The 27,224-nt window shown below is 41.0% G+C and overlaps 2 protein-coding genes and 1 long non-coding RNA gene across 11 annotated transcripts in view; 1 reads left to right on the top strand and 2 right to left on the bottom strand.

Annotated features, from left to right (window-relative positions):
• Positions 1–281: 281 nt before the first annotated feature.
• Positions 282–8,654, bottom strand: PPIF (peptidylprolyl isomerase F). Its single transcript, XM_015632827.3, has 6 exons — positions 8,360–8,654; positions 6,407–6,437; positions 5,470–5,558; positions 3,215–3,311; positions 2,408–2,483; positions 282–1,990 (listed from the first exon to the last, which is right to left on the bottom strand). The coding sequence occupies exons 1-6, from the start codon at positions 8,546–8,548 to the stop codon at positions 1,855–1,857; spliced, it is 618 nt and encodes a 205-aa protein (XP_015488313.2). The 5' UTR covers positions 8,549–8,654; the 3' UTR covers positions 282–1,854.
• Positions 8,655–8,714: 60 nt separating this feature from the next.
• LOC107206736 lies at positions 8,715–18,903 on the top strand. The gene is made up of 3 exons (XR_004498181.1): positions 8,715–9,282; positions 16,668–16,887; positions 17,279–18,903. It is a non-coding gene; the product is annotated as an uncharacterized LOC107206736 (long non-coding RNA).
• ZMIZ1 (zinc finger MIZ-type containing 1) overlaps positions 17,787–27,224 on the bottom strand; it is a 340,259-nt gene continuing 330,821 nt past the window's right edge. For 8 of the 9 annotated variants that reach the window (XM_015632815.3, XM_033515828.1, XM_033515825.1 and 5 more), the window contains 2 exons: positions 25,651–25,899; positions 17,787–22,105 (listed from right to left, as the gene is read on the bottom strand). In XM_015632815.3, coding sequence (XP_015488301.1) covers positions 21,998–22,105; positions 25,651–25,899 — 357 coding nt within the window. In that variant the 3' untranslated portion in view covers positions 17,787–21,997. The remainder of the gene's footprint in view (positions 22,106–25,650; positions 25,900–27,224) is intronic. The other variant, XM_033515827.1, reaches the window with a different exon arrangement.

Consider the following 27,224-nt stretch of genomic DNA (forward strand, 5'->3'; position numbering starts at 1 on the left):
CAGGATATGGACAGACAGACAGGGACAGACAGACAGACAGACAGGACACCAAGAGCTGTGAGCCAGCAGGATATGGACAGACAGACAGGGACAGATGGAACAGCGAGTGCTGTGAGCCAGCAGGATATGGACAGACAGGGACAGACGGAACACCGAGTGCTGTGGAGGAGCTATTTTAGCCCAGCAGTAAGAGGCACAGCAATGCACCATCACCCCCTCTCTTGCTGGCTGTACCCGAATGACACCATGGCTTAGTATCAGATTCAAGACAGGAACAGACATTTTTTCTGGTAGTATAAGTGTATTTAATAATTTTCATATACAAATTAAGAGAATGCAAAAAAATAGTTATTGTATCCAAGTGAAACAAGCCAAACCATCACAATTTAATATTTAAAAAATATTACAGAGATTAAGCAGCTACAGTGGAAAGAATAAAAAGCTTTTCAATTCCATTTTTTGTGAAATTACTTCTAAATACTACCTTGCACTCATGAGTGTAGCCCTCAGTGCAAAAATATCCAGTACAAAATAGTTTTAAGCCCATGTATTATCATCCTGCAATGAAAATAAATTCACATTTGAAGAAAACCATCACATTTTTCTCTAATGACATTATTGCACAAAACAATCATATGATTTTTCCCACAATCATTGATACTTTACAGCCTTAGTGATTCCAAAGGCAATGGTGTGAGGTTCCAACGTTTGCTGCTGCTCAAACATGCCACACAGAACATACATCTCGCTTTTTACAAATGAAATGTCTTTAGCTGATCACCTGAATTCTTTCCTTCTTATGCATAAACCCCAACAATAATGATTTTGCTGCACTGATTAGGCCTTGTGATTGATTCTGTGGTGACCAATTCTGACTGATGATAATGATGCATAAGAAATCATAATCCAAGTAATACCCAAGTTGTGCTGACTTCACAGGATCAACATGACAAAAAGGCAATCAAACCTATTTCTCACTCAAGCAGGTTCACTATACTGGTTATATTCTCCAAGTACAAAAATAGGCCATATATTGAGAACTGAGCTGCATTCCTCACAGAACCAGATCCCAGAGCAGAAACACACTTCAAGTTCACAGTTCCATAATAAAAAAAGTCCTGAGATCCTTTGGCTGGATTGAGGTGAAGTCTTATTGCCAGGCAGAGCTTCAGTATTAGCCTAACTCAACCTAAAGCAATTTACTTAACCCAAAAGTCAAATTGCTCCACTGAAGCAAGTAAGGTAGAGTTTATTTTTCATAACTAGTCTGAGACTATAAGAAGGACTAAACCAGAATTAATTTTTAAGAAACCCACAGTTGCTCATTAAAGCTATAGGACAGAATTTAACTGAGACACAAAGAAATGCCAGTGTTGTTGCACACAGCCTTGAGAGCACTGGTCAGTAGTACTGCTTCAAAATAATGAGATGGACAACAGAAGAAGCATTTCTTAGCACCAAAGGAAACACAGCATTTCTCCATTTACACCTAACCCCCAAGTGCAGAATGCCTGCTGTCAACTCCACCACCCATTCTAAGACCTAAAACATCCAAATACTAACGACAGTATCAACACTGCAGTCAGGTACACCCTGGGTGACTTTAGCACTTCTTGCAAAATACAAGGGGACTCTACCAAACCAGTGTGACTACCATGGTGGTACAGTTATAACATGCTTCAGTTATTATTTTATGGTTTTAATCAATATTATTCAATAGAAGTATAAAAGTTGGACCAAGTTAAATAAAAGACATGTTTCCACAGGTGCTACTCCTGAGACAAGAAATGTTTGGGTGTTTTTATGATTCATTCTTCACAGCATCCAAGTTGTCATGAAGGGTGGGACAAAAGGTTAAGATAGCTGGCCGCAGTCAGTAACGACAATCTTTTTAGAGGGCTTTCCACTCTTGGAACCAAAGCTCTCGATTTTTTTCACCACATCCATTCCTTCCTTTACATGCCCAAAAACAACGTGCTTTCCATCTAGCCTGTAAAACAAATACACAAAGACAGTTTTACTTAAAACAGAATTAAGACAGTGTTAGCAGATCTTCATAGCTCTCACCTGCTGACCAAAGGCAGCCTTTGTTTGCTATGGCAAAGGCTCAACTGCTTTTCAAGTGACAAGAAGGTTTATAACATGACTTTAGCTCTGAACCTTAGAAACATTCTGAGGGATAGCAGCCTTGTTGCTGTCATAGCCCTTCCTCCCTCAAGTAACAAAACAAATTTAATTTCCACTGAAATCAAGTAATTTGGAAATACAAAAGAAAGAACCAACCAATCAAGCAAACAAAAAAATATCAACCCACAAGCAACACACAAAAAAACAACTCTAAGAAAACCCCAAACCCTCAGATTCAGACATCAATTAATGAGGGTAATCTGCAAGGCTGAGAACCTACCAGTCAGTTTTTGCAGTGCAAATGAAGAACTGGGATCCGTTTGTGTTGGGTCCTGCATTGGCCATTGAAAGAACACCTGGAACAGCAGCAGCAGCTCGTTAGACTGGTGTAACAAGTATGCAATGGAAAAGACACTTTTCCTCTGCACATTTAGACTATGAGAGATTGAGAGATGTGATGGTCTCACACTATCTCCAAATCATTTCTAATGCCAACTTCTTGCCTTGGACTATTCCCTCCTGCCCAGCCTCCCTTGGTTCCAGAGCAACAGTGTTAGCAATGTAATTAGCTGTACACGCCCTGAAGGCAATTAACAGGATCTAACCTCTCCTGTGGTTCAACAGCAGCAGTCTCCTGCTGACAAGGAAGTAACAGCATAAAAAAAAAAGAGACTATAGAATTCAATCAGATATTCTTCTGTATGGCCTTTCCTTTGCTTTTTCTGGCTTTAATTTGTGCTTAAAAGGACATACCTATGTTACCTACTACATAAGAAATCTCAGATTGCTTTGCTTTACTTCTGCAGTAATCTTCCAAGTAAAAACTGAAGTCTGTGACTTATGAAAGCAGTAATTTCACCTTTGGAGAATTTTTAAGCCCCTTGTAAGCTGACATATACTTGTAGAGCAGTCCACTCAAATAAGCATATGCCCTGGACAACACAATGTTAAATTTCTCTGATATTTCTGTAATTACCAATTGACCTGCAAATCTAAAAAACCCTATTTTTTAAAAAAAACATCTTCATGAACAATGCTTCATTATAGGTTATAGTCATCAGAAGGTAAAAAGAACATGTTCATTTACCAGGTCCTATGTGCTTAAGTATGAAGTTTTCATCTGGAAATCTACTGCCATAGATGGATTTTCCACCAGTTCCATTATGATTTGTAAAGTCACCACCCTGAAACAGAAATGGATATTAACTCTACTAGCATACATGGATTATTTTGTATCAAAAGCAACGCTATTGCAATACACACACTTACTCTAATTTAAAAGTGACAACATCAACAAATTTTCTTCAGGTTAAGGATAAGCATGGCCACTTGATTTAGAACCATATAACTAGATGAAGGTACAGTCAGGCTAAAAGTGAATTTCTGCTCCATGTATTGCTGATATTGTCCAACTGTCATCCATAACTCAAAAAACCATCTCTCTGTGTTACCAGCCTTTCTCCCAAAAGTGATGCAACAAGCAGCAGTAATTTTAAGAAACACCTCAAAGGCCTCAAAACCAAATCACCTAAGTTCATTACCATAGGCAAGACCTCCCAGCTCCTTTCTCCCCCCTCCCTTCTTCCAACAGGTATAAACACTGGTCAGGAGCTCCATTATTGCCCTCTGCTATTTGTAGGTTTTGTTTGTTACACCAGAGCTATGTTAAGCTTATGTTAGCTGACTCCATGCTGCTTGCCAGAAGAGATGTGACCATCTGTCTCAGGTTAAACACAAAAAAACAGTTCAAACGAAAACCACAGCCACAGTGACTCGTGAAGGTGGCTCCTAACCACCTCTCCCAGCCACAAGCCATGTCCTCTGCAGCAGTGCCAGAGAGAACTCATACCCAACAGGTACTGCATGTGACCTTCAGCTTCCCCTTGTCACCCTGACTAACTTCCTACAGGTGGTGTCACAGCTACTGCTGTGCAGTCCCAGAACTATGTGCTGCATGCCATGTGGAGACATGGAATTGCCGAGTCCCGGATATGATGGCCTTCAATTAGGCCATTCCAACGGCCTGAATCACATTAACAATCCATCTCAACAAATGCAGAAGTCACTGTTTTCTCTCACTTGACAAGTGCTGAAACCTATGACAGTATTTCCACTTCAGCAATGACCTCTGAGTAATTCCTAAACATCGATTCATTATCTCACTGTACCAGAATCAGCCATCTAGCCTCCTGATTTCCAGTCCATCTGGGGGGAAAAAGCAGGGCACACAAACAGAACAGACTTACAAGGAACTTCACAAATTCGTGACAGAATTCAAAGTAGGGTTGGTATTTTTTTTTTATATTTATGTATTTCTGCTGATCCCAGAAAGACTTCTGAACTCAATCCCTCTGTCAGTATAACAAAATCTTAGTTTGCATTTGAAAGGCAGAAAAACAGGTCCTTCACAGCACACCTGTCCCCTTTTCTCAGAAATAGGTCATGCAACCACCAGGGCCTCTTGTTCCGACAGATGTGTTTTTTGCTTAAAAAAATAATTGAGGATGGGAGACCATCACTCATCAGTTAATAAACAAAGCATTTTTACTTATAACCTTCAAACTTTCTTAAAATTTTCTCACATTTTTCTACAAAGCCATTCAACAATGCAATGTTGTTGAAATGCAGCCTTTTTTAAGATAAAGAGGACCACCATGAATCCAGTGCACTACAGCAGCTCCATCCTGCTCATCTGCCAAGCACAGCAGAAAAAGCAGCTTTCAAAAAGGTTTGTTATTTTAGTTGCTGCTGTTTAAGAAAAAAAATGTTAATATGCATGGGCTCTTATCCAGAATTTCTAAAGATCTGTTCTTTAAACCAAAACAAAAACCATCGCAGATGCATCATCCCAAAAATCAAACCCAAGCAACCCTTCTGGTTTCCTCGTCCCCTCTGCATTACAGAGACATTAAAAAAGAACACTGAAACACATTGTCTATTGTGAACAGATTGTTCTACAGGCAATAAGGAATGGACACGTTGTTTGCTTAGCTCAGAACAGTACAGTGATTGTCATTCTACCCATAAATGCTTCTCCCAAGCAAGTGCCATTTTGTCAACTCTGCCCCACACCAAAGTACACTGCTCTGCTACAGCAGAAAGCCTTCAGACAAGCTTTTTGTGACCATCTACATGCAACTTACATTTATTAGTACAAAAGATGAGCTCAACACCAGGCATTGCAAAAAGATCAGCAATGCAAATCATGCTGTCACTTCTTTGTTTTATTAGGAAAGGTTAGCAGAGCCATTTCAAATGTTACTACTAGACTGTTTCTACAAATATCTAAATAATACAAAAATAAATTTAATAACAAAATTTAAAAAAAAACCCCAACATTACCTGGCACATAAAAGAAGGAATCACCCTGTGAAAAGTGGATCCCTTGTACCCAAATCCTTTCTCACCAGTACAAAGAGCTCTGAAGTTTTCTGTGGAAACAAAACATAAAGTACTATATTCTGCAACATATATGGCAATACAAACACAACTAGATTTACCATGTCCCAAGATTATACACTTCAGAAACACTATTGTATCTTTAAAGTATTACCAATCTATTAGTTATTTCCATACTTTAAAAAAACCTGGCTATAAAGCCAAGAAAACAAAGCTTATTTAGCCTCAGGACAGGATACAAATATAAGCCTTTTCCATCTCACCTCCTTATAATTTTGCTGTGACTCCAATTCCCTGACTTCCCCTACCTTTGCCTGTAGTCACAGGTTTCATTTTCTGATGTTTTTGCCTTTGTTCTTCATAGCAATTGTAAGGATTATGTCTTTTTTTAAGGATATTTGTCTATTAGGAACTAAAAAGTGAAAGCTTTTTTTCAGAATCACTAAATGATCAGATGAGGAAGAAATGACCAACCACAAGAACTTTCTAAAATGAATGCACTGATCAGCTAGTGATCACTAAAATAAAACCCCATATACTCTTTGGAAACTCTAAGAAAGACCACCCCTTTGATTTGCCCTTTTCCATTTGCTCTGGGGTTTGATTTTAATGCCAGCTAGTGTGGTTTTAAACTTAACTATTCACCCCTGTTAACCCAATATGAACTGTACTATCTTGGTGCAAATTGCAAAATGAAACTATTTGGAAAAACAACAAATTCCATCTCCTCACTAACATTTCCTGTCATATTTCTCCATATAATAAATGGGGATGGAACATGAAAAAATAGTTGTAAAGGGTAAAAAAATCTTCTCATTCCTGCAAATCATAGTCTATAACTTTAGTATTTAAGTGTGAAATTCTGAAGATGCTGCCTCACCTGCTGTCTTTGGGACCACGTCAGCTTTCAGCTGTTAAAGAAAAATAAATAGACAAATTTATAAGTTAGCCTTTTCAAATGTACATAGAAAAACATTTACATGGGAGATTGGTACAAATGAACCCTCTTCCCCACAAAGAGGTGAGTTATCTGAAATGACAAGCCATCCAAAAATCCATGAATACCTCAAAACTTTTCCAAGCATTTGGCCACCAATGAAAAAAAACCCCTCAATGCAACTTTTAGCCAGTTAATGAAAAGCCACTTGAGCAGCATCTAATGATCTCATTGATCAATAAATAATTGAGTAGTAACTAAGAAGAATCTTCACTATGGACCTCAAGGATCAGAGTGTGGATACAACTACAGAAACCAAACCCCCCCACAGAACCAGCTGTTGAAAATGACAGAAAAGGCAAAGGAAACAGAGGAACAGAAACTATATATCAAAAAACAAATTATGATGTTACGTACACATTCATAACCAAGGAAAACTTCTGATTTTGATTAATGTACATATTTTTACTTATTTTAAAAAGGGACATAGAAGTGGCCATACCAGCCAGACCAAAGTTTTATCTAGCTGGATATCCTGACAGTGATTAGCAGCAAACTAGAAACAGCATGGCTGCAGGAAGAATTTAATGTTCCTTCCCATGGCTACTCTTCTCAGATGGTTCAGAAGGCTATAATATGCAGCTGAAGATCACCACAGCTTAGCCAGAGATTCAAGGTGATGCTGCAATACATTCATATTGTCTGTAAACTCGGCACACCAAAAAACTTTAGCATAGAAATTAAATGCTACCGCAAGAAATACAGGAATGTTAATGGTAAATTTTTCATAATGCCATCCAGATTTTTCATTAATGAATAAGGAATTTAAAGAGTAGTATTTTTACTATTTATCCCTGAAATGCTACCTCATGAGAGCACAAGAGCTGGAAGAGTCCAGTTGATTCATATGCTAACACCTTCAATAAATAAAAATATACTGGGCTCTAGTCTCAAAAGAACCTCTTCTAGAAAGAACTCTTATGAACTACATTAAAAAAAACCCCAAAATTTCTACAAATACAAACCCAAGGGGGGTGCTGGAGGCAGAAGGCTACACTGACTTTCCTCAGCAGGCAGAATTCCCTAAGAGCTTCATTCCCTCTCCAGTGCGTGGTTCTGGAGCACAGCTCTCCCTCTTTCCCATACACAACACATCTACCTGAGGCACATGCCGGCCCTGAGGTGGCATGTACACATCGTGCTACACGGTGTTCGCGGCGCTTTTTTAGTTTGTAAGAACGGAGATTACAGAAGTTTTCCTCTTCAGGCCTTCTTTACATGGCCGAGTATTTCGGAGACAGGATTTTTAAGGATGGAGCCAGCTGGTACCCGGCTCTTGAGCGTGCTGACGTCCCAGCAAGTGGAGGCTCGAGGAGGAGGCAGCGCCTCAGGAACCTGACACCCTTAGGATTCAAAAGAATCACACAACGAGCGCCCAGCAAAACACAGGATGAAACTGAAGGTGCGGCTGAAGGTCTCCACGGGCTGGCTGCCCCCAGAGCAGCCCCCAGCGGGAAGGCGAAGAGTATTTCTGCTTACACACTATGCAAGTGACCTTCCTTCGAGGCCCCAGCCACAGCCGGGCTCTGCCCTCCCGCGACTCAGCGAGAGCAGTGCCCGCTCAGCCCCGGTCCGAGCCCTGCTGGAGGGGCCACACCAGCCGGGAGAAGAGCCCAGAGAGCAGCCAGGCGGTGGCTCCGGCAGGCGAGCGAGCTCCTCCATCCCCCGGACAGCTCTCCCGCCCGCACCGGGGTGTGTGTGCCCTCACCGCGGGCCCTGGAGCCGGCGCTGCCCGCCCGCCCTTACCTTGCCCGCCCCCCGCCGCCATGCCCGGATCCACGCCGCTCTTGGCAGCACCATCCCAGGGCGAGCTGCCCGCAGGCCCCGCGCCCCTACCTCCAGCACGACGCGTCCCAGCGGCTGGTTGTCGGCGCTCACGTCCAAGTACACCACCGGGTTGGGCGAACCGGAGCCGGCCCCGCTGCAGCCGCGGGCACCGGCCGCCCACACGCAGGCGAGCCCCAGCGGCGGCAGCAGGTCCCCGGGCGGGCGAAGCAGGCGGCGGGCGGCGCTCAGCGCCAGCATCCCGCGGGTGGGCAGAACGGGCGCTACAACAAGCACGGACTCACGGACAGACACAAGGACACGCCGCCGCTGCCCCGCGGCCTTTATGGGCTCCGCCGCGGCGCCGCAGCGCCCACTGCCGGCGGCACAGCGCAGGACGAGATGGCGGCGGGAGCAGCGCGGGCTGAGGCGTCCCGGGGCTGAAGGCGGGGCCCGGGCGGGCTGAAGTGGGGCTGAAGGCGGGGAACCGGCAGCCAGGGTCAGGGGAAAGCCGTGCTCCCCCGGCAGCGGGACGTGCGTGCTCCGGCTGCCCTCAGCTCTGCCCCTCCCCGCCCGCCATTGCACAGGGGTTGTTAGGGGCTGTTTTGTGGGGACTCGTTTGTCCACTCGCGTGTGGGGTTTTTTCCACATTTCCTCACAGTTCCCTTACCCCAGGGACCGACGGGGAAGTTTCTAAGATTTCATCATTCCACACAACGCCTCCGGAGAGCGCCTTGGCGGGGAAGGCGGCGCAGCTGTCACAGGTGCGGGATAATTGGGATCAGCGGGATAATTGGGATCAGCGGGATAATTGGGATCAGCGGAGTCACGGGAGTTTCGGCACTGACGCGTCTCGGAACGGGCGGGTGTGCCTGAGTCAGCCCCGCAGCCCCCGGCCATGCCCTCAGCAGCGCTCCAGGGCCCCACCTGCGCTTGGGCCGCAAACCCGCCCGAGGGACTGCTAGAGAGAGCTACAGCACTCCAGGTTTAATAAGGTGAAACATCGTTCGTGTTTTATGTGAAAGTAACAACACAGATAATTTTAAGTTTTCCTAATGTAGCAGCTTAGGTGAAAGTACTTAGTACGTATGTCAGTCAGATGTTATCTCGATTTCTCCAGTTTCCATCCTGATTCCACATAAAAGTACTTCCAAAACCTCTTCAAATTCTTAATGCCATAAGGTGTCTTAAAAAAATAAAAATAAAATTAAGCGTGTTTCTTATAGTTTTCACATTTCTTGTATTATAAATTATTCTAATGAAGGTTACAGTAATACAACCATATGATACAGTATAACAGAATCATACAAAGACAGCCCCTCTGTGAGGAACAGTAAACTGTCGATCCCACCTAAGTTCTTTGTTTCAAGCTGCTTCATCGGTGACATTCAGTGAATCAGAAAAATCACAAACAGAAAGCTGACAATCAGGGTAGTGCCATGACCACAAAGATCATGGCAGAGAGATAATGTGCAATTACAGACATCCCTGAGATCCTGGACGAACACCGTACTTCAGGCACACACTCCAGAGAGACCCTTAACTGCTGATGCTGTAGGGATGACTGTAACAGGTACCATGCTCTGTGACTACAGAACCATACAAAGCTAGTTCAAAAGGTCTGTCTTGTCCTGAAGGCCCAAAGCAATGCCTAAGGAGGAGTGAAAATGGGGGAGGGGTGTATTATAGGCCAGTATGCTTTCAACCTGCTACTGCTTTCACTCCAGAGAACTTCCTGACTTCCTAAGCTGGATGAGACTTTGGTATGTAGCCATCTTTTTTTTTTGTTGTTGTTGTTCCCATGTAGTTATCCACTTGCTGGACCAGTTTTAAATCAGCAGCTTCCTTGGTGATGAACTGGAAACTGCCCTTCCACAGACCTTCTCCCCAGAGCATCAAGATTCTGTCTGAATATTGCTCCAATTGCCTTCAGCAATGTGCCTTACTTCTTGTGCTGGAGGAGAAAAATTGTTTGGTATCTTTCTTTGTCCCTTGTACGGACCTACAGCTCTTCTCTCATTTCAAGACTGAAGAGTCACAGCCAACTCAATGATTCTTTATAACAAAGCTTTTCCATATCTTTGGATCATCTTTATTATTCTTCTCTGAGCTGGAGCTGTTCCACTTTTATGGATTTTGGGGATAAGAAGATACTTTGCACAGTATTCAAGATAAGGATGAACAATCATTTACTTTGTGCATACAGTGCCATGCTGGTATTTTCTTTCTTTACCAATAATCTAAAAGTGATTTTTTTATATTTTTATTTTTTTAAATAAGAGCTAAATCAGCACTTCTACCTAGCTTATAATGTCTTATCAGCTTCAAGTCAATTTTTGGTAAATTTTGACTTCTGTTAATCTAATCATCAACCAATTTTCTAATGACCATAAAAAACCTCACACTCCTTTTTATTAATCTTTTAATTGCAGTAGCCCCTAGAAGCCCATATCAAAATTAGATGTTCTGTTTATACCTATACAATGGACAGTTCTGGCCCTGAAGGATTTAGTATTTAATAAACAAGACAAAAGATGAGCAAAAGAAAATACCATTTTGTTTCACACTTAGGAAACACAGGTGAAACGCCTTTGAACTATTTTGCTAAGAAGAGTTCACAGATATCTTTGGTAGAGCAAACAATGCAGTTTTCCTCATTTGCAGGCCTTGGTGAGAAGACAAAACAGCAATTATTTTTTTTTTATTTGAGAATATAGACTGAATTATTATCTCTAGGTTTATGCAGTAGAGCTACTAAATCACTTCTTATGGTCTACTCCTGCAGAGCCAATGAATTACAACTCATGCAGACAGCTTGACAAGGAACTTGTGAATTACAGAGGTCACTTTCCAAGAAGGGCAGAACAAGGTCTCCAAGAACTGTCAAAGGCCACCATATCACTGCCAAATGTGGCTTAGAGCTAGCACAGCAAACTGATATGATTTTAGGTGAGCTTTGAACACATCCATTTGTATGCATGTTCATCGTTGAAACCACCACATGTGGCAGGAAGATAAGCACATTTAACTGGAAAACAAATGCACCCCACGCTACACTAGATAGCAACAGAGCAAGGGTACAGACAAAAGTCAAAAGGGGTGCTGCAGCAGAGCTATCATGGAAATGGGCACCCACCCTTACAGATTTCATCATCCTCTCTCCCTTCCCCCAGAATTACATAGAAGTTAGAGATGGATAAACAAGGAGGGCCCTTTTGAAATTAGTTTCTAAATAGATAATTTTAAAACCCATCGACTTAAGGACTTTTCTTAACTACTTTCTTATGTTGTAGCAGAGAAATTTCTGCACAGGAAAAAGAACCTTGAATGATACAGTATCAGAATTTCATGCTGATACATAACTTACAACTTAAAAGTCTTCATAAATACTATTCTGTAACTGATTAAATATTACCACCACTGTGCCAAGACAGCCAGGAAAGAGTAAGAGTGGTCAAGAGGCTCTTCCAAAAAAACAGAAGGAATGCTTGCAAGGTGTCCTAAACTTTGGGAATTTTGATTTCAAGGGTTTTGAAATGGTTATTGAAATGGTGTTATTCCAGAAGACAGACAGTGCACTGATAAAAAGGTGATATGCATTCCTGAATCTAAGTGTCCAACTGCATGCCTACTCATTTGTGACACAGGAATGTAGGTTAATTGTTAATCTTGGATTGATGCTGTTGGCAGATGTGGTAAGATTGTATTTTGCAATCTACCAGCTGCAACAATGCAACTCAGAATAGTCTGTGGCCCATTTTGATATGATCTTCGTATCTGGGGCTGTGTACTTGGACCATGCAAATAAAAACTCAAATACAGGCTGCAGCCATCTACCAGTAAGTGCATTGCTCAGGAACATCACTTGATACAGTGATACAGAGAATTCCCACAATAGTGATTTTGACATTCAGTATAAGAACCCTTGCACATATGGGACATGGTTATATCAAGGACTCTGCTAATCAGGACTGTTAGAATAAGGAGAGGTCATACAGGTACTCAGATTGATTTTAAGTGAGGAGAACAGGAATTTGCAGTGGGCATTCCCACTTTCCACCTGCAGAACCTGGATGTGTTGCACTTCAAAAGACTCAACCTAATTTTTTCTTCAAGGTTTTGGCTAAGCTAGAAGATGAGTGAAGAGCTGGAAAGGAACTCTGTGATCTGTGATATGCATTTATTTATGAATGGGGACTGGAGTGGGGGAGATGGGGAAAGACCTTTCCATTACACTAAGCAATTGCAGTGTGAAATTAAACTGTACAAGAGCTCAAAGGGCATAGAGTGGCCACATAGGTACACTTAGGGATAAAAAGAAAAAATGCTAATAAATATTTCCCCCGATCCAGGTTTCCTCTTAGGAACTTGTAGTAACTCAGCTCACTACGTGAACATTCTCTCCAGCACACACTGTACATAAAGGAGCAGTTTCCCCACATGACTTCATACTAATTACCTACAAATAGTCATACAAGAAAAACCTCAATCCACTCATGCTCTTTACAGCTGTGATTAGCATTTTCGTTTCAGAACTTCTGAGTGACATTGCTTGCCCAGAATTCATTACTCAATCTCCCTGCATAATGCATGACAACCCGCTGCTGATGTGTCACAGTGCCTCTGCGCAGTGCCCAGGTCCTGCAGCTTCCCAGAAGTTTGTCCATACACTGCAACAGCTAGAACAGATAGGTCACAACAGCCTGGTAAAGCACTTAGGACATTTAAAATGCCTGTTTTTAGGTTCCAGGAAAAATGCAGCAACTACTCCCAGTGGCCTCACAAATCTTCATGACATCTATATGTGGTTTGCCTGTGGCTGGGAGAGGCACTGCGTACTTAAAAAACAATATTGAGAAGTTACAGAAGTCCTTCTACCTTTAAAACCTCAGAAAATTAAATTTTAACACAACTTGAAATTTACAGAGATCAGTTCAGTTAATTTACCACCTCTGGCTTGAGGAACAAGTATTAGGGAATAGTATCAGAAATACTTTTAGAATTTGTTAGTCATGATACTTCATCTTGTATGAGTCAGATGAGACTGGAGCTTTAATCAGCTGCCTGGTAAAGACTTGGATCTTTTTAGAACTTACTTCCTTGAGTTTGTCTTGTGTGCAAATCTATAAATATATATATACACACCTATACTTATATACATAATATAGATATAATATACATTTTATATAGCTGATCTTTGAGGTAACAGCTGCCTCTTGTACCTTGTACAAGATGAATTATCCTGTCTGCTCTAAACTAATTCTAACAGTAATTATAGTTTTGGGACATATTTTTTAGTTGTGGAACTTCACAGTTGGAATCTAAAAATGGACAGACAACATCAGTTTGGACAAGAACCACCTAGAAATTAAAAGCTTTACAGATATAACCAGCCTAGAAAAATTCCAACAGTTACTCTGTAATAATAATAATGCTGGAAGCAGCCTCACCACACAGAATCTCAGATTTCTCTCTGCTTTTTTGCCATTTCCCTACAGAAAGCACTGCTTACTTTCAGCATGTAACAGCAGTACTACAGGAATAAGCAAGGAACCTTATGATGTACTCCTATGACAAAACTGCATGTGACCATCACCTGCACACACAATGTGCCACCAACCCAGCTCTCAGCTTGTCAGATGCAAATTAACATGTGTCACATTTGCAGTCAAAGAACATCATCTCTGGATAATGAAGCATTTGGTGAATTATTTCACAGCTAAGGCTAAGAAATTCTCTTCCCCGACTCAGTGGCACTTCTGCACATTTTGCCATCAGTTTGATGATAGTGGCAATGTGGAAGCCATGCTTCTTCCCAGAGGGACAATCATTGGTAACTTGGAGAGGAAAACTGCTAGGAGGTCTGGTGGAGGAACATATTCTGAATGACTTTATGGACTGGGTGTTGCAGCCAGTCACTAAGTAGGAAGCTCAGTAGATGGGTAAAAGGGTAAAATTCACTGATTTTCCATGTCTTAAAAATGTACATTCTGAGAAACACAGAAGTAAGGGAAGGGAACACTGATTATACTTTTGAAATGTAAAAATTTTGAATAAATTTAAATATGCATTAATACATGAAGACTTCAACTACAGCATTTATTAAATAAATATGGGGAATTTAAATTCTTTTTGCAAACCAAAATATCTAAAAATTTTATTTGTCTTTTTCTAGTGTTTGACTAGTTAAAAATGTCTTAAAATTAGCAACCTCTGTGTTCACAATAATCGATGTATTCACATGAGACCAAGGCGACAAATTAAATGTGGCAGAATAATCTTAACAAAATCTGAAACAACCAACATCATGAAACAGCTATGGACAAACTGAAAAATCTAAACTGTAAAATTCAATTAAAAACTCTGATCTAGGGGAAAACCATAATTGATAATCCTAAATCTACCTCTTAGGATGTCTAATAGAGCCAAAAAGGTGCAGAGAAGCCAATGTGTTTAGGAGTGGTAAATACTAGTGTTTGTTGTGTGTAACTGGATCTGTGAAAAAGTACAGTGAGTTCAATATTTGGAAAGAAACTGGACAAACCAAGCAGATATATTCAACAGACAGGGGAAAGAGCCTTATCTCATCTAGTGCAGGAAAGGGAAGGATTTTGACAGAAGGCTGTACCTAAACTGTAGAAAACCAATTACAGTCTAAGCGAGGAGTATCTGGAAACAAGGATGAACTACATGGCAAACCAACCTGTCAGCCCACCTGTGCCACACTGTGCTAATGCCTGAATGAGTTATGACCTTATAAGTTAACATTATAGCTATAATTAATTATATCATATACACAAATATTAATATATATTAAAATATATATTAAGTATAGATATATATAACAGCTATAAATTAAGTATACAATAATTATATAGTTACAAGTTATAATTGCTGTCTGCTTGCTTTACAAACAAAATTGCATCATTCATTTGGTTCCTTGGGGACCACTTTTATATTTCCCTGGAAAACTCTGATGGAAAGACTGATGGAAATAAGATATCTCAGCAGAAGCTTTCGGTGGGCTATTTGATACAAGAAAAAATCTTCCTTTCTAGACAGAACAAATATGAATAGTGCACTGATGCAATGACAAGACATTAGGAGCAATATTCTACATAAGACTCAGTAGGATTTCGGTGACACAAAGTGGAAAACTGTAATAAGGTAACACACTGGTAATAATTCAAAATGTAAAAAAAAAAAAAAGGTCCACGACTGGAAGTTCATAATGCAGGAAGATTTGTACAGATGTGGAATTTAAGCAGATAAAAGAGAAGCGAGATAATTACACATACAAATATAAGATTAGGTACAAAATGTAAAAACATATTCTTTAACTTTAAAGAGAAACAGAGAAGGATAATAAATTAAAGAATTATATAAAGAAAATCAGGTGAGAGTTATACAGCTGTTTTATGTGCTGACTAGGTTACTTTAAAAGAAAGTTCTATGCACAGGACTCTCAACCCCATTGTCCAGGTAGAAAAGAGACAAGGGGTCTGCTCCCCTTCCATGTTTCTAGTTGTTTTCAACGTGTTACTCCTGTAAAAAGCACAATCAAGTGCATGGCAACAGAATATAATGTGCACAAACAAAATAACGTGAATCAGAGATCCATACTGATGAGGAAAAGCAGAGAAGACATGCAGGGTAATAAGCTTGTTCTGAAGCTGTTCAACAATTGATTACCATGTGGATTAAGAGAGAAGTCACAGATACTCGTGTAGGTGGTTCTCTGGAAGCACATGCAGAGTGCATGACACACAGAACACACTGCCAGGACATGGGACAATAGACACCAGCATCAACTGTGCACACACCTTACCTATCCTGGGGTCCCCAGGTGACATCTGGGAGAAATACCACTGCCAGGATTGTTTCAACTCTACAGCCTTCAAAGTAAGCTTGAAAAATGTACAGTGCTTAGGGAAATCACTCCAGCTCTTTGTGCTCTCCTCCGGCTGTACAGTGCCAAGGTCAGTCTGCACTATGTCTTGCTGACACTTCTGGGGAGCTTCCAGGAAAACAGAATACCAAAACCAAAATAGTTATTAATTATGGGCTGGAATGGGTAAATACTTTTTGTTTTCCTACTACATTGTAACTCAGTTTTATTACGTTATACTAAAAACTCCACTCAAATGGGTAGTGCCATCAAGGAAGGCAGAAATTCAGAGTCAGAAACAAATGATCTTTCCCAATTTTGAGAAAATAAATCCCTAGTCTAAATTTATACATGTGTACATATATATATATATATATACACATAACACACACTTGTGTATACATCTCAATCAACAGACTCGTGTCCTTGTGGAATAATTGCTATACGTGCTTGCATAGATACTCACATTGTGAAATGTTTGTTTGTTCCCAGGTATCTAAATGTATTTCAAAGATGAGTTCAGCCTAAACGACTTCAGAAATGCCACCTACAAATACAGAGATACTCAGCAGATCGGTTAAAACAAGTGCTCAGATACAGTGAGTGATGTCTGTGGCTCTGTTCAGTGCAGAACTCCAGCTGGACAGGGCATGTTGCTGATGTCCTGTGTGTACTCCTTGTGTCACCACTCAAGCTGCTTACAGCTGAAAAGGTAGATAAATTAAGCAGATTCATAACTCAAAGGCTGCATTTAGAAAGTAAATGCTTCAATGTTAAGATGGAGATGCATCAAGAAAAAGATTGTCTGATTTCACTTTAATGACAGGTTCCAATTGAAAGGAAAGTATCAAACTTGGAAGAATTTAAAACAAAGGTGCTGGATGTTTAACGTCTCCGCATGTTCCAACCCCAGAGAGAAGCCATCCTTTCCTGTTATTCATATCACATAAAGATTTAATTTCAAAGTAATTATTACTTGTTTGGGAGAGAGGCAGTGCCCTGCATACTGAACAGCAAGTTACCACTACCTTGCTTGGCAGGGACTTTTTTTCTGTGTGATCCCATGTTTGCATTCATAATCTTTTTTTATCTTCTGTCTCCAGGGTGGTTCCCACCTTTCCCTTTGTGAACCAAGTCCTGCCCTCTGAAAAAGGTACACCTCGTGCAACTGACTTCCACATTAACTCAGACCAGGGAGGGCAAAGGGGAAGTTCATGGTTTCAAAAAAAGCCTCAGAATTTACAAAGCAGCTGCCAATTAGTCAGACCTTAATTTTGCAAATTTATTTAGGAAAAAAAAAAAATTAACATGAGCAAATGAGAATACTTCAGTGTTACAACAGAGTATATAAATGTCTAGCAATAGTCAAATAATTTGATCTTTAAATACAAAATAACCACATGAACACCTAATATACAGGTTTCATCTGAATACATATTTATTAGATAAATATTAGGTTGTCACATCATCTAACTACATACAGTTTTGCAAGACTAAAAATCACAATTATTTTTTCTGACCAGTTTAAAGTATGAAATGATTGCATTGTACTGTACATACAATGTACAAACAAAGACAATGGCCATTTTTGCATGTTACCTCAGATTGTACTTTTTTTTTTTTTTAATTCTCCTCTGATCGTGATATCAAAAATTGTACAAAGTATGAATTTGGTTACAATTTTCTTTTTTTTTTTAATCCCCGTATTTTTCTTCATTATTTCTGTAGCACCCTAAAAATACACAGGTGATAGACTAGTACACGTAAGCTAAATATTACATGTAGATAAAACAAAACAAAACAAAGGGTCAGAGTATATTACAGAAGTGAAAGTGGAACAAATGCTGAGACTCCACAAACGCTAACAAACAGGATTCATTTTCCACATAAGATGGAGCTTCAAGCTTTTTTTTATTTTTTTCCTGCGAAATAAAAACAATGCACATTCCAAGGAAAATGAATTTCTGTTAACATGTCTCTATTTGTCATTTACATATGTACAGCTGTCCCTTGAGTCTCTGCTGCAGACACTGGCGTGTACTCTCAGTCCTATAATAATGTCTTGGCAGCAGAACTGTAGATCTCTGTGGGTTCTTTCCCAGATGAACTTCCATAGGGAAACGATTAAAAGGTAAACAAACAAAAAAAGAAGAAAAATACTACTGGAATCTCATATAATAATTAAGCTTTAAAAGAAATGACTGTGATTACCCTATTTGCTAGGTTTTTTTCCTCTAAACTTTAATACGGCAGTGAACAGATAAAAAAATAACTAAATTTTCAGAAGCTTTTTCATACTGACTTCACTATACAGTACCTGATTTTAGCTGACAGAGAAATTTAAAAACTGTCTCAAATGTCCAACATTTGGGTGATGGGTAAAAATTGTACTTTCTTTTTTTAAGTTCTGATTAGAAACCAAATGTTTCTGTAAGTTTAAAGATGTCAACTGTCCGCTTTAATTATCTATTACTGTACAAAGCAGATGCCAACACTGCTCCAAACATAATGCTAATATCTACGGGGCTTTTTTTCCCTTTATGCTTTCCAACAGGTACTTTTAAATGACACATTTTAAATACTACCAGTTAGCAAAAGGTCAATCCTTAACATACCTGGCTTAAAATACTAATATTGTGTTTAAGAGAAAATTAATTTTAGGTGACTAACTTAAATGCTCAGGAATCAGTGGAGAATGGAACATTAAACAGAATCAATTAAAAAAAAATCAAAGCAACCAGTTCCAACTAATGGTGAGAAATCTTCTTTATTCCCAAACCTATGGTTTAAGGAACTTACCCCCCAAATAGAAAAAAACTAATTCTAAGGGCATAAAGTCAGTTTATCATTAGCCACCTCTGCACATGACTTCCAGATTTATATTAAAAATGCAGCAAAAAAACAGGGGGAAACTACTACAGTAAAATGGCTACAAAACACATCCGTATCCATAACTGAACAACGGTCTTTCCTAGGAATCGTGTGATAGCAGCACCACACCACAACCATATTACCATGTATTACACCAAGGTATCTTTAATATTCTGCAGAGATCCTCTACAGGTTGTCTTATGTATGTCAAGCCTACATAAGAAAAAAGACACTTCTAAGCAGAATAAAATATACTATACTGTTTCCCTCCCCCACCCACCAACATCCCTAAGTGTCTTAGCCCCAGTTTCAGAGACCGGAGCTCCGGTATAGCGATATAAATATGGTACCATACAGATTTGCTGCTTGCCTTAGTGCATCTTCACCTGGTCAGACAGCTGGTCCTACATGTTCTGCTCACTTGGGCAAACGAACGAACTCTGCCATTACCAGCTCACGATCACCCACAGTCAACGAAGAGGTCGATCAGTTAGGGTTTCTTTTTCCCTAGGCAATCACTTTTTCCCTAGGCAAACACAGTTATGTTTCCATGACAGAGCTGGGCCCTGATTATCCAGGTACTGCCTGATGTATTAATTCATTCATCACATAAATGGATATGAAATTTGGGCTAACTTACCAAAAGAAAATAGGGGGGAAAAAAAACCAAAACCCAACTCCCTTATTCTGTTAAAGAACCCTCAATTTTCTTTTTTAAAAAAGGACCCATATTTTTCTTCAGACAAGGTATTTAAAAACACCAGCAAAAGTATAACCAGATCATGAAAATGTTGAATATTATCAAAGACGATACTAAAATATTCACAAAGATATTTACAATAGCAATTCTTAAAATAATTGATTTTGCATAATGAACAGCGCCTTTCTTAAAAAAACTTGAAAGAGGAAAAATATAAGTGTGGGACCATTTCTACATAATACGTTTGACAGATTCAATACTCCTACTGGAAAATAAAAGAACTAAACCGCCATTTCCTTTAATATCTACAGCAAGGTGCTGCTGACTAGCATATATATACCACAACGCATGTACAGCTGTAGTGGGAAACGATAACAAAAAGAGCAAAATAAAACAAAAAATGCAGAGAATTGACAAATATGACTTTGGTGAGGAAAGCAAATCCAGAGTCGTAAGCACAGAGCATGCCATTTACAGCATTGCAAACTAAACACAGAGGGCTAGGAAGCTATCTAGTCAAACTGACAGGAACAAACAAAATTTTGCCTGGCACTTCAGTTTAAAATGCATTGTGGCGAGCAAACGAAGGGTGTTTGATTGGATTTGGGAAGAGGAAAAGGAGTAGGGTCAAATATGCTTTAGTATCAAAAGAAACAAAACCAATAACTGTACAGTGGGCAAAAGCTGAAATGTTGCACCACGAGGGCAAAGTTGGCACACATGCACTTCTTACACAGCTACTGTACATCATTTATAAGAGAGAGAGAGAGAGAGAGAGAGAGAGAGAGAGAGAGAGAGAGAGAGAGAGAGAGAGACAAAGAGCACAGAAATGGGCACAGAAGCAATAGGAAGCTCATGCAGGAGCAGCAACCACACGAGAAGCAAAGATCACAGGGGCAAGACAGTAATTGTGGCAGCAGGGTCTCTGGAGGGCAGTAGCAATCTACTGACAGGTACTGATTCTCCCCACACTCGGTCCTTCAGAAGAGCTCATCCCAGCAGCCAAAGTTTAAAAAAAGAAACTGAAGGAGAAAAGGAAAAGGCTGAAGTATCTGTAACAGTCACAAAAAACAGAATGCAAAGCAAAACTAAATTGAAGCTGTAAGACGTCTGTCCAATGTCAATGCCCCTTCTCAAGCTGATTATTAAAAATAATTATGCAGATAATGATGTTACTCTCCCTCCATCCTGCAATGATTTCCTCGCTGCCTTCAACCCAGTTTGTCTTACTATGCATTGTGCAGTACAGACAGTGACACAAACTCTTGGGGCACCGAAGGCTGTAGGTAATAATCAGGAACAGTTTGGTTTGCATCCCTCCCCCCTCTCTTTTCCATTATGTATGGCATACATGGCAAGAAGATCTATTCCAGCAATCTCTACAGCTGGATGTTAACACAGCCAGAAACGGTACTGATTTGAAACCAAATCACAAAAATCCCTAAACATTGCAAACTTTTAAAAATTTTTTCCAGGGTGCTTCCAATCTGTGTGCTGGGCCAGAGGAATCCTCTGCAAAGAGGTGGTTAAGAGATCCCTGTGCTTGCAGAAATCCCGACACCCATGGCTGCGGCCTGAAGATCTCAGGACCCTGTTACTGAAGTCTCATTAGCTAAACTGCTGGCTCCCTCTGACAGGCCTGTGTGTCTTCCCTAACTCTGCCACTTGACTGTAGGATTTGTGCTTTATTGAGCTTTGTAGGTGGCTTTTTTTAGTTTTGCATGTGGCCAGGGCAATCTTTCCACGGCAAACCCATGGCTGGAGGGGGGCAGAGGAGAGGTGGGGTAGAGGGAGTTACAGTTTCAAAAAAATGGAAGAACAAGCATTGTAAAGACACTCTGAGACAGGTCAAGTAAAGACAGTTCCATTCTGTTGATTTTTCTTCCCTTGCCAAGATTCGGTTTTGCCAAGATACTTCACACTATGTTTATCACAGAACTCTCTCTCTAGAGGATGAACACCAAATGGGGTTTCCAATAGCTGCACAACTGTCTATGCTTCTTTGTCACATGTAGCATGGCAGACTCGGAGATTACTGCATTTATTTAACTTTTGTATTATTTTCTCCCATCACTTTCGCAGTCTTCGAAGCTAACAAAAGCAGTTCTGAGATGAAGAAAGCAGGGAGTGCACCATTGGATCAAGTTGTGAGGTTTTTTTTCTTCTCATGTGGAAAAGGAGTGTTAAGATTCCTCGCTGTGCAGCCACACACGTGTGAACAAGTGAAAAAGATGGGAGAATACATATGGTTTCAGTTGTTCTCAAAGAGAGACAGAAGGTCATCATTGCTATTGCTTGGCAAATCAGGAGGATCCAGGTATGAAAGCAGCTCATCTGGATTTGTGAGTTCTGGAAGCAGCTATAAAATACAAAGACAAAAAAAATTACAGATAACAGAAACACAAATGAGGGAAAAAAAGGGATTAAACACCGCACATTCCTGGAATCTGGTTTTCATAACAATATATCCAAATAAAACAGAAGGCAGTGTCACAAGCCTAACACCCTCAGATGATGCAATATCCACTTGCTTGTGAAAGTCTCTGTTTTCACCTGTGAATTACATTATCATCTCAGTTAGGGTTTCTTCATCCACTTCCCCATCATATTGCCTGGCTCACGATGCTGACAAAAACTTCTGGATAAATGCTCATTATGGATGTTTGCTATAAAACACTGAATAAACACTTGAAACATGCAGTTTGAGTAATCCATATTTGGGCTTTAAGGTAGATCAGCAGGGGCCAGTCTGGCTCTCACACATCAGTTTGATGGCCACCCAAAGCCTGCAACTCTACAGAAGGAGGCAGCCCTGTCCTTCAGTGCACTGATCCATGCTCTGGGACAGTGACCTGAAGCAAGAGCTCACCCAGGATTAAAGCAACCAACAAATCAGGGAAGGTGGGAAAAAAAAAAACCAGCTGAGGAGGAGTATGGAGAGAGGAGCAGCAAAGCAGCTGGGTGAGACCTTCTCCTTCTGTGGCAGGAATTTACAGTGGTTGGAAGTACTTACTTGACCACAGCATCACATGTAATTCCAGACATTTTAAATGGTCACACGTATAACACTCCATCCAACAGAAGATGCCCTGATCTGCACACTGCTTTAAAGTATCAAAATTAATAGCTGTGGGACTTCAATTTATATTTCCATTAATACTGTATTCCAAGTATAAAATTTTGTTTTTAAAACCATCACAACACATTCTTTTTGATCTGACAGATGACAAGCAGGTTGTAATTCCTGGGCTGTGCATCAGGCAATGCCTTCTGCTCTATAATGCATCTTGCCCTTTCCCAAGCAAATATGAAAGTGTCACATATAAAAAATTGCAGGGAACAATTTGTAGTAAAGCCCTTTTATATTCTGTATTGTGTTAAAGACAGAAAAATATGGACTGTTTTAAAAAACTTAATAGTAGGTACAAGAAATTAATTTTAAGTTGTTCTATGTTTTCAAATATTATAAAACCAAAAGCTTGACCGCTTCACATTTAACAATAAATACTGTATTTATATGCTTCTATTACTCTTGTGCAAATGAAACTTCATCTTCTAACATTATATGGAGAAACAAATTTCTCAATAAGCTAAACATGAAATGCAGAAAAAGGTTTATTGCTTTCTAAGCATTTTGAAAAAATGGAAAATTGCAATGCAAGTTTACATAAACAGAATCTCCCAGAAGGAATGTTTTTCTTAAACTACCACCTTGTTTTATTCATGGCAAAACTGCTATTGTCATAATACTGGAGATATGAGACTTTTATATGTAGTTTACCTCCTATCATAATTTTTTATGTCATAGAAAATCCATAAAGAAAAAAGAAGCCCAAAAGAAAATGGCAGCCCCACCAAGTGTGGAGAAATAAAAAAAAATACTGAATTTGTCTTACAATTTTACAACTCATTCTTAAAAATTTAAATTGTCTCTTGAGACTCATTCTCATATATAGGGGATTTTTAAAGAAGTTTTTTTAATAAAAGTGGAAGTTTTAAACAGTATATGTGAAGTTGAAATCTTCTGAGCTGTGAGGGTGATGTTCACATCAGAGGGGTCAGACAGCACAGCCGGCCTCCTGCCCCACTAGTGTGAAAACCAGAGCCCTCAGGAAGGACTTGCTGGGAGCTGGGAGTGCTGTGCTGGAGCAGGGACAAAAGAGAGAGGAGTGCCAGGGCCTGCAAGGGGGTGATGGGGACAGAAGCTACAGGAATGTGCCAGCTTTAGGGCAGAGTTTGGAGAAGTGTACTCTGTGCCCCTGAAGTGCAAATTGAGAGGTCTAACCAGTGATTTCAGTCTCGAGTTCTCTGTCTGAAGTACCTGTGCAGATCTCCCCTGTCTGTCTGCATCTGTATGAGGTGGATTCTTTAACCCAGGTTAAACCTTAGACTGCATCTCCCTGAATTCCTGCAGAAGGACCGTGACTGTGTCAGCAGGGAGCGGGCCAAGTTGCCCATAGTACAGGGCCCTGTTTGCTTTGCTGCATGGGACTTTATCCAGCCAGGTTCCACAACACACCCATTAAAATAATCCATCTGATCAGGATCACAGGTGTTTCCAGTAAGTTTATTTCTCACACTGTATAGAACTTGCCTCCCATTAAGAAACCAGCAATCCTTCATCAGTGATAACCACAGTACTGTAGTAAGTGTACAGATTTCTTCTCACTCTGTCTTTGCAGGCACCAGTGTGTGCCTGACCCATAATAAAATACTGTACGTTTCTTAAATGTAAGAAGAAAAAAAAGACATTTTTATTTCACCTTTTAGTATTGCTCAGACAAGGTCCTTAAGGGTTCAGAACTCCAACTGCCACATGAACTTTTGTTCCCAAAGGATGTGCACACAACCATATTGTGTGAAACACAAACAGAAGTTGCCTCACTGTTCCTGCAACATCCTGGAGCCTCTCTCTGTCCCCAAACCCCTTCCCTCCCCTATGAGGCTACCTGCCAGCCCAGTGCTCAGTGTGACAGGGGAGATGCAAGTAAACAGCAACAGCAAATACAGATAGAAATCCAAGGCACAGAAGCGAACATATCTCTAAGAAAATCAACTGTGCAGCAGCAGACTTTGGAACACACAGAAGATACACGTACAGGAAAGCATGACTCAAACAAAAATCCAATCCTAGTGCTGAGGATTTATATTTTGGGAGGTAGATGGCTAACCAGAGAGACATACCTCAGAAAAGTCACTTCCAACTCCACTGAATCAATGTTAAGAGATGGAAGACTACTTTTGGCCTTAAAACTAGACTTTGTTTAGTTGTGAGCTGCCTCCCACGGTGGCTGAAGAGGCAAAAAATCTCCACGTTGTTTACTTCCCTGTGTGATGTACTGGGAGGAGGAACCTGCGCTGCTGAGCCACCCACAAGAACAAGTATGGAAGGGCACAGACTGTTTCTGGCTGCAGGGAGCAGGGCCGGTGTCACAGGGTGGCCAGCACAGATCCCCTCCCGCTGGCCAGGACACGCAGCATGGCTCAGTGCACAGCTCACTTGGCACAGCAACGCCACAGTCAGAACCACGTACAGCTGTGTCCTCCTCCTGTCCAGCCACTGCAACAGCTCCAGGGTGTAGGAGAGCACAGCCCAACCAGCGCCGGGGTGGGAAAGGAGGACACGGCTCCCAGCCCGGTGTCTGAGCTACTGCCTAAAGAAATGCCTGCCTTGCTGCTAGAAGAGGCTTGTGGCTCCACACCACGCAGCTGCTCCAACAGGAACCATCCGTTCTCCCAGCAGGTCAGGAGTGCCCTGTCAGCTCGGCTGCAGTGCCCATGTACCAAAGCATGAGAGGATGGCATGTGCTGTGGAAGCGGGTCCCGTCCCCTGCCCGCCCGGCCCTCCCGCGCGATGCGAAGCACACGCTATGGCAGGCAGATGAGAGTATGACACAGACTTACATCCAGCGAGGGCTCCGGCATGTCGGGTGCTCCCTGTCCACCAGCCTGACCCTCTAAGGCTGAGGAGGGGTTAAAGGTCAGGTCACTGTGTGGATGGTTGCTAGAAGCGGCCGGGGGCGGCTGCCGGGACTGCTGGGTAGGAGGCCCGCTGTGATGTAATGGCTGCCCTGACTGGCTGCTGGGGTGAGGGACGTGCAAACCTTGCTGCATGGAAGTATGGGACTGATCAGTGCTGCCGGGATGAGGGATCTGCGGAGGAGGAAAAAAGCAGGAAAAGAAAGTGAGGCCACAAGGTACAGTGCTCGCGGTGCCTGACTCTGTAACTGCATGTTATAAAACCAAATAAATTAAAAAATGACACACACAACAAAAAACCCCAACAAAACCAATCAACAAACAACAACAACAACAACAAAAAGAAATAAAAAAAGCGCCATTGGAAAAGAAAACTCCATATCCCAATGCTAGAGGAAGTGTTTCAGCTTTTTGAAGGCTGTCTACAAGGAGAAAAAACACGCTGGACTTGTGCCGTTGGTTTGCTTCCTTGTAATGTGGAAAACTGTGTGTGAAGATGCAAAACAATGCACCACAAAGAGGAGGGAAGGAGGCTTATGGGTGTTGCTCAGCATTAGCAAGGCAGATGCTTTTGCCCTAAAAAATGTTATGAATGAATGGAGAATTTCTTGAATGATCCCTATGCCAGGAAACTCATTAACTGAGAAAATGCATCATTTCTGCTCAGCTCCCCTATTTGGTAGCTTCCTGACACCGCAGCCTATTCCTGTTTCAGCTGATTACAAACATCTTGTAAACACCAGCTCTTCCCCACTCCTTCACTCCTCTTCTTCTCAGAATGCAACACCCCTGTTAAAGGCTGAAGGTTTTCCTTGCTGATATTCCTGGGTTTTGATGGCTGACAGAACCAAGGCAGCTCGGGAATCACATTCCCACCATGAGCCGAGCTGCTGTGGGTGGCTGCACATCTGCTGACTGCAAAGTACATTGCCTTAGCTTAAACTAAGCCAATGATCATACTCTCCTTTGTATTCATGCTGTGGATGAGTTGTCTAACAAGAGCTTAGTGTTTTTTTATGTTTTCTGTGGGGAATAAACTACCAATCCACATGCACCTTCCTAACCCTATTACTGAATGGGGGAAATGTCTTTCTCACATGACACAGAAGCAATAAAAATGCACAAGTCCAGTTCTTCCTCCTTCTGCATGTCACATTTAATGCTAGGGGGTTCTCTGGGGCTGGACCTCGGTGCCATGAGAAAGAAGTGTCTGGATGATTCAGAATCAGATATCTCATGTTAATTTGGTATATGGAGAAACAAAAAATGTAAACATTTTTTGGGGAATGCTACATATTGGACAAAGTGAAGCTGAAATAAAAGAACAAATACATACAACAGCAGCATGAAATTCATTCAGCCAAGCCAACAGAAACCAGCAAAATGCTATGTCAGCATTCACCCCTTCATATCATGTAAAAAACTGCAAAGTTATCTTAACCTCAGCCTTCAACTTCAGAAAGCAAAAGGTAAGTTATCACAAAACTTAATTAAAATGT

This window comes from Parus major, chromosome 6 (genome assembly GCF_001522545.3).
Source record: "Parus major isolate Abel chromosome 6, Parus_major1.1, whole genome shotgun sequence".
NCBI classification, from domain to species: domain Eukaryota; kingdom Metazoa; phylum Chordata; class Aves; order Passeriformes; family Paridae; genus Parus; species Parus major.

Excerpts from the sequence above, each read along its gene's own strand:
- PPIF (XM_015632827.3), bottom strand. The coding sequence starts at position 8,548 with ATGCTGGCGCTGAGCGCCGCCCGCCGCCTGCTTCGCCCGCCCGGGGAC. Across the intron at positions 5,559-6,406 it reads CGTGGTCCCAAAGACAGCAG|AAAACTTCAGAGCTCTTTGT; the intron begins GTGAGGCAGCAT and ends TTGTTTCCACAG. Across the intron at positions 2,484-3,214 it reads ACTTAAGCACATAGGACCTG|GTGTTCTTTCAATGGCCAAT; the intron begins GTAAATGAACAT and ends CTGCTGTTCCAG.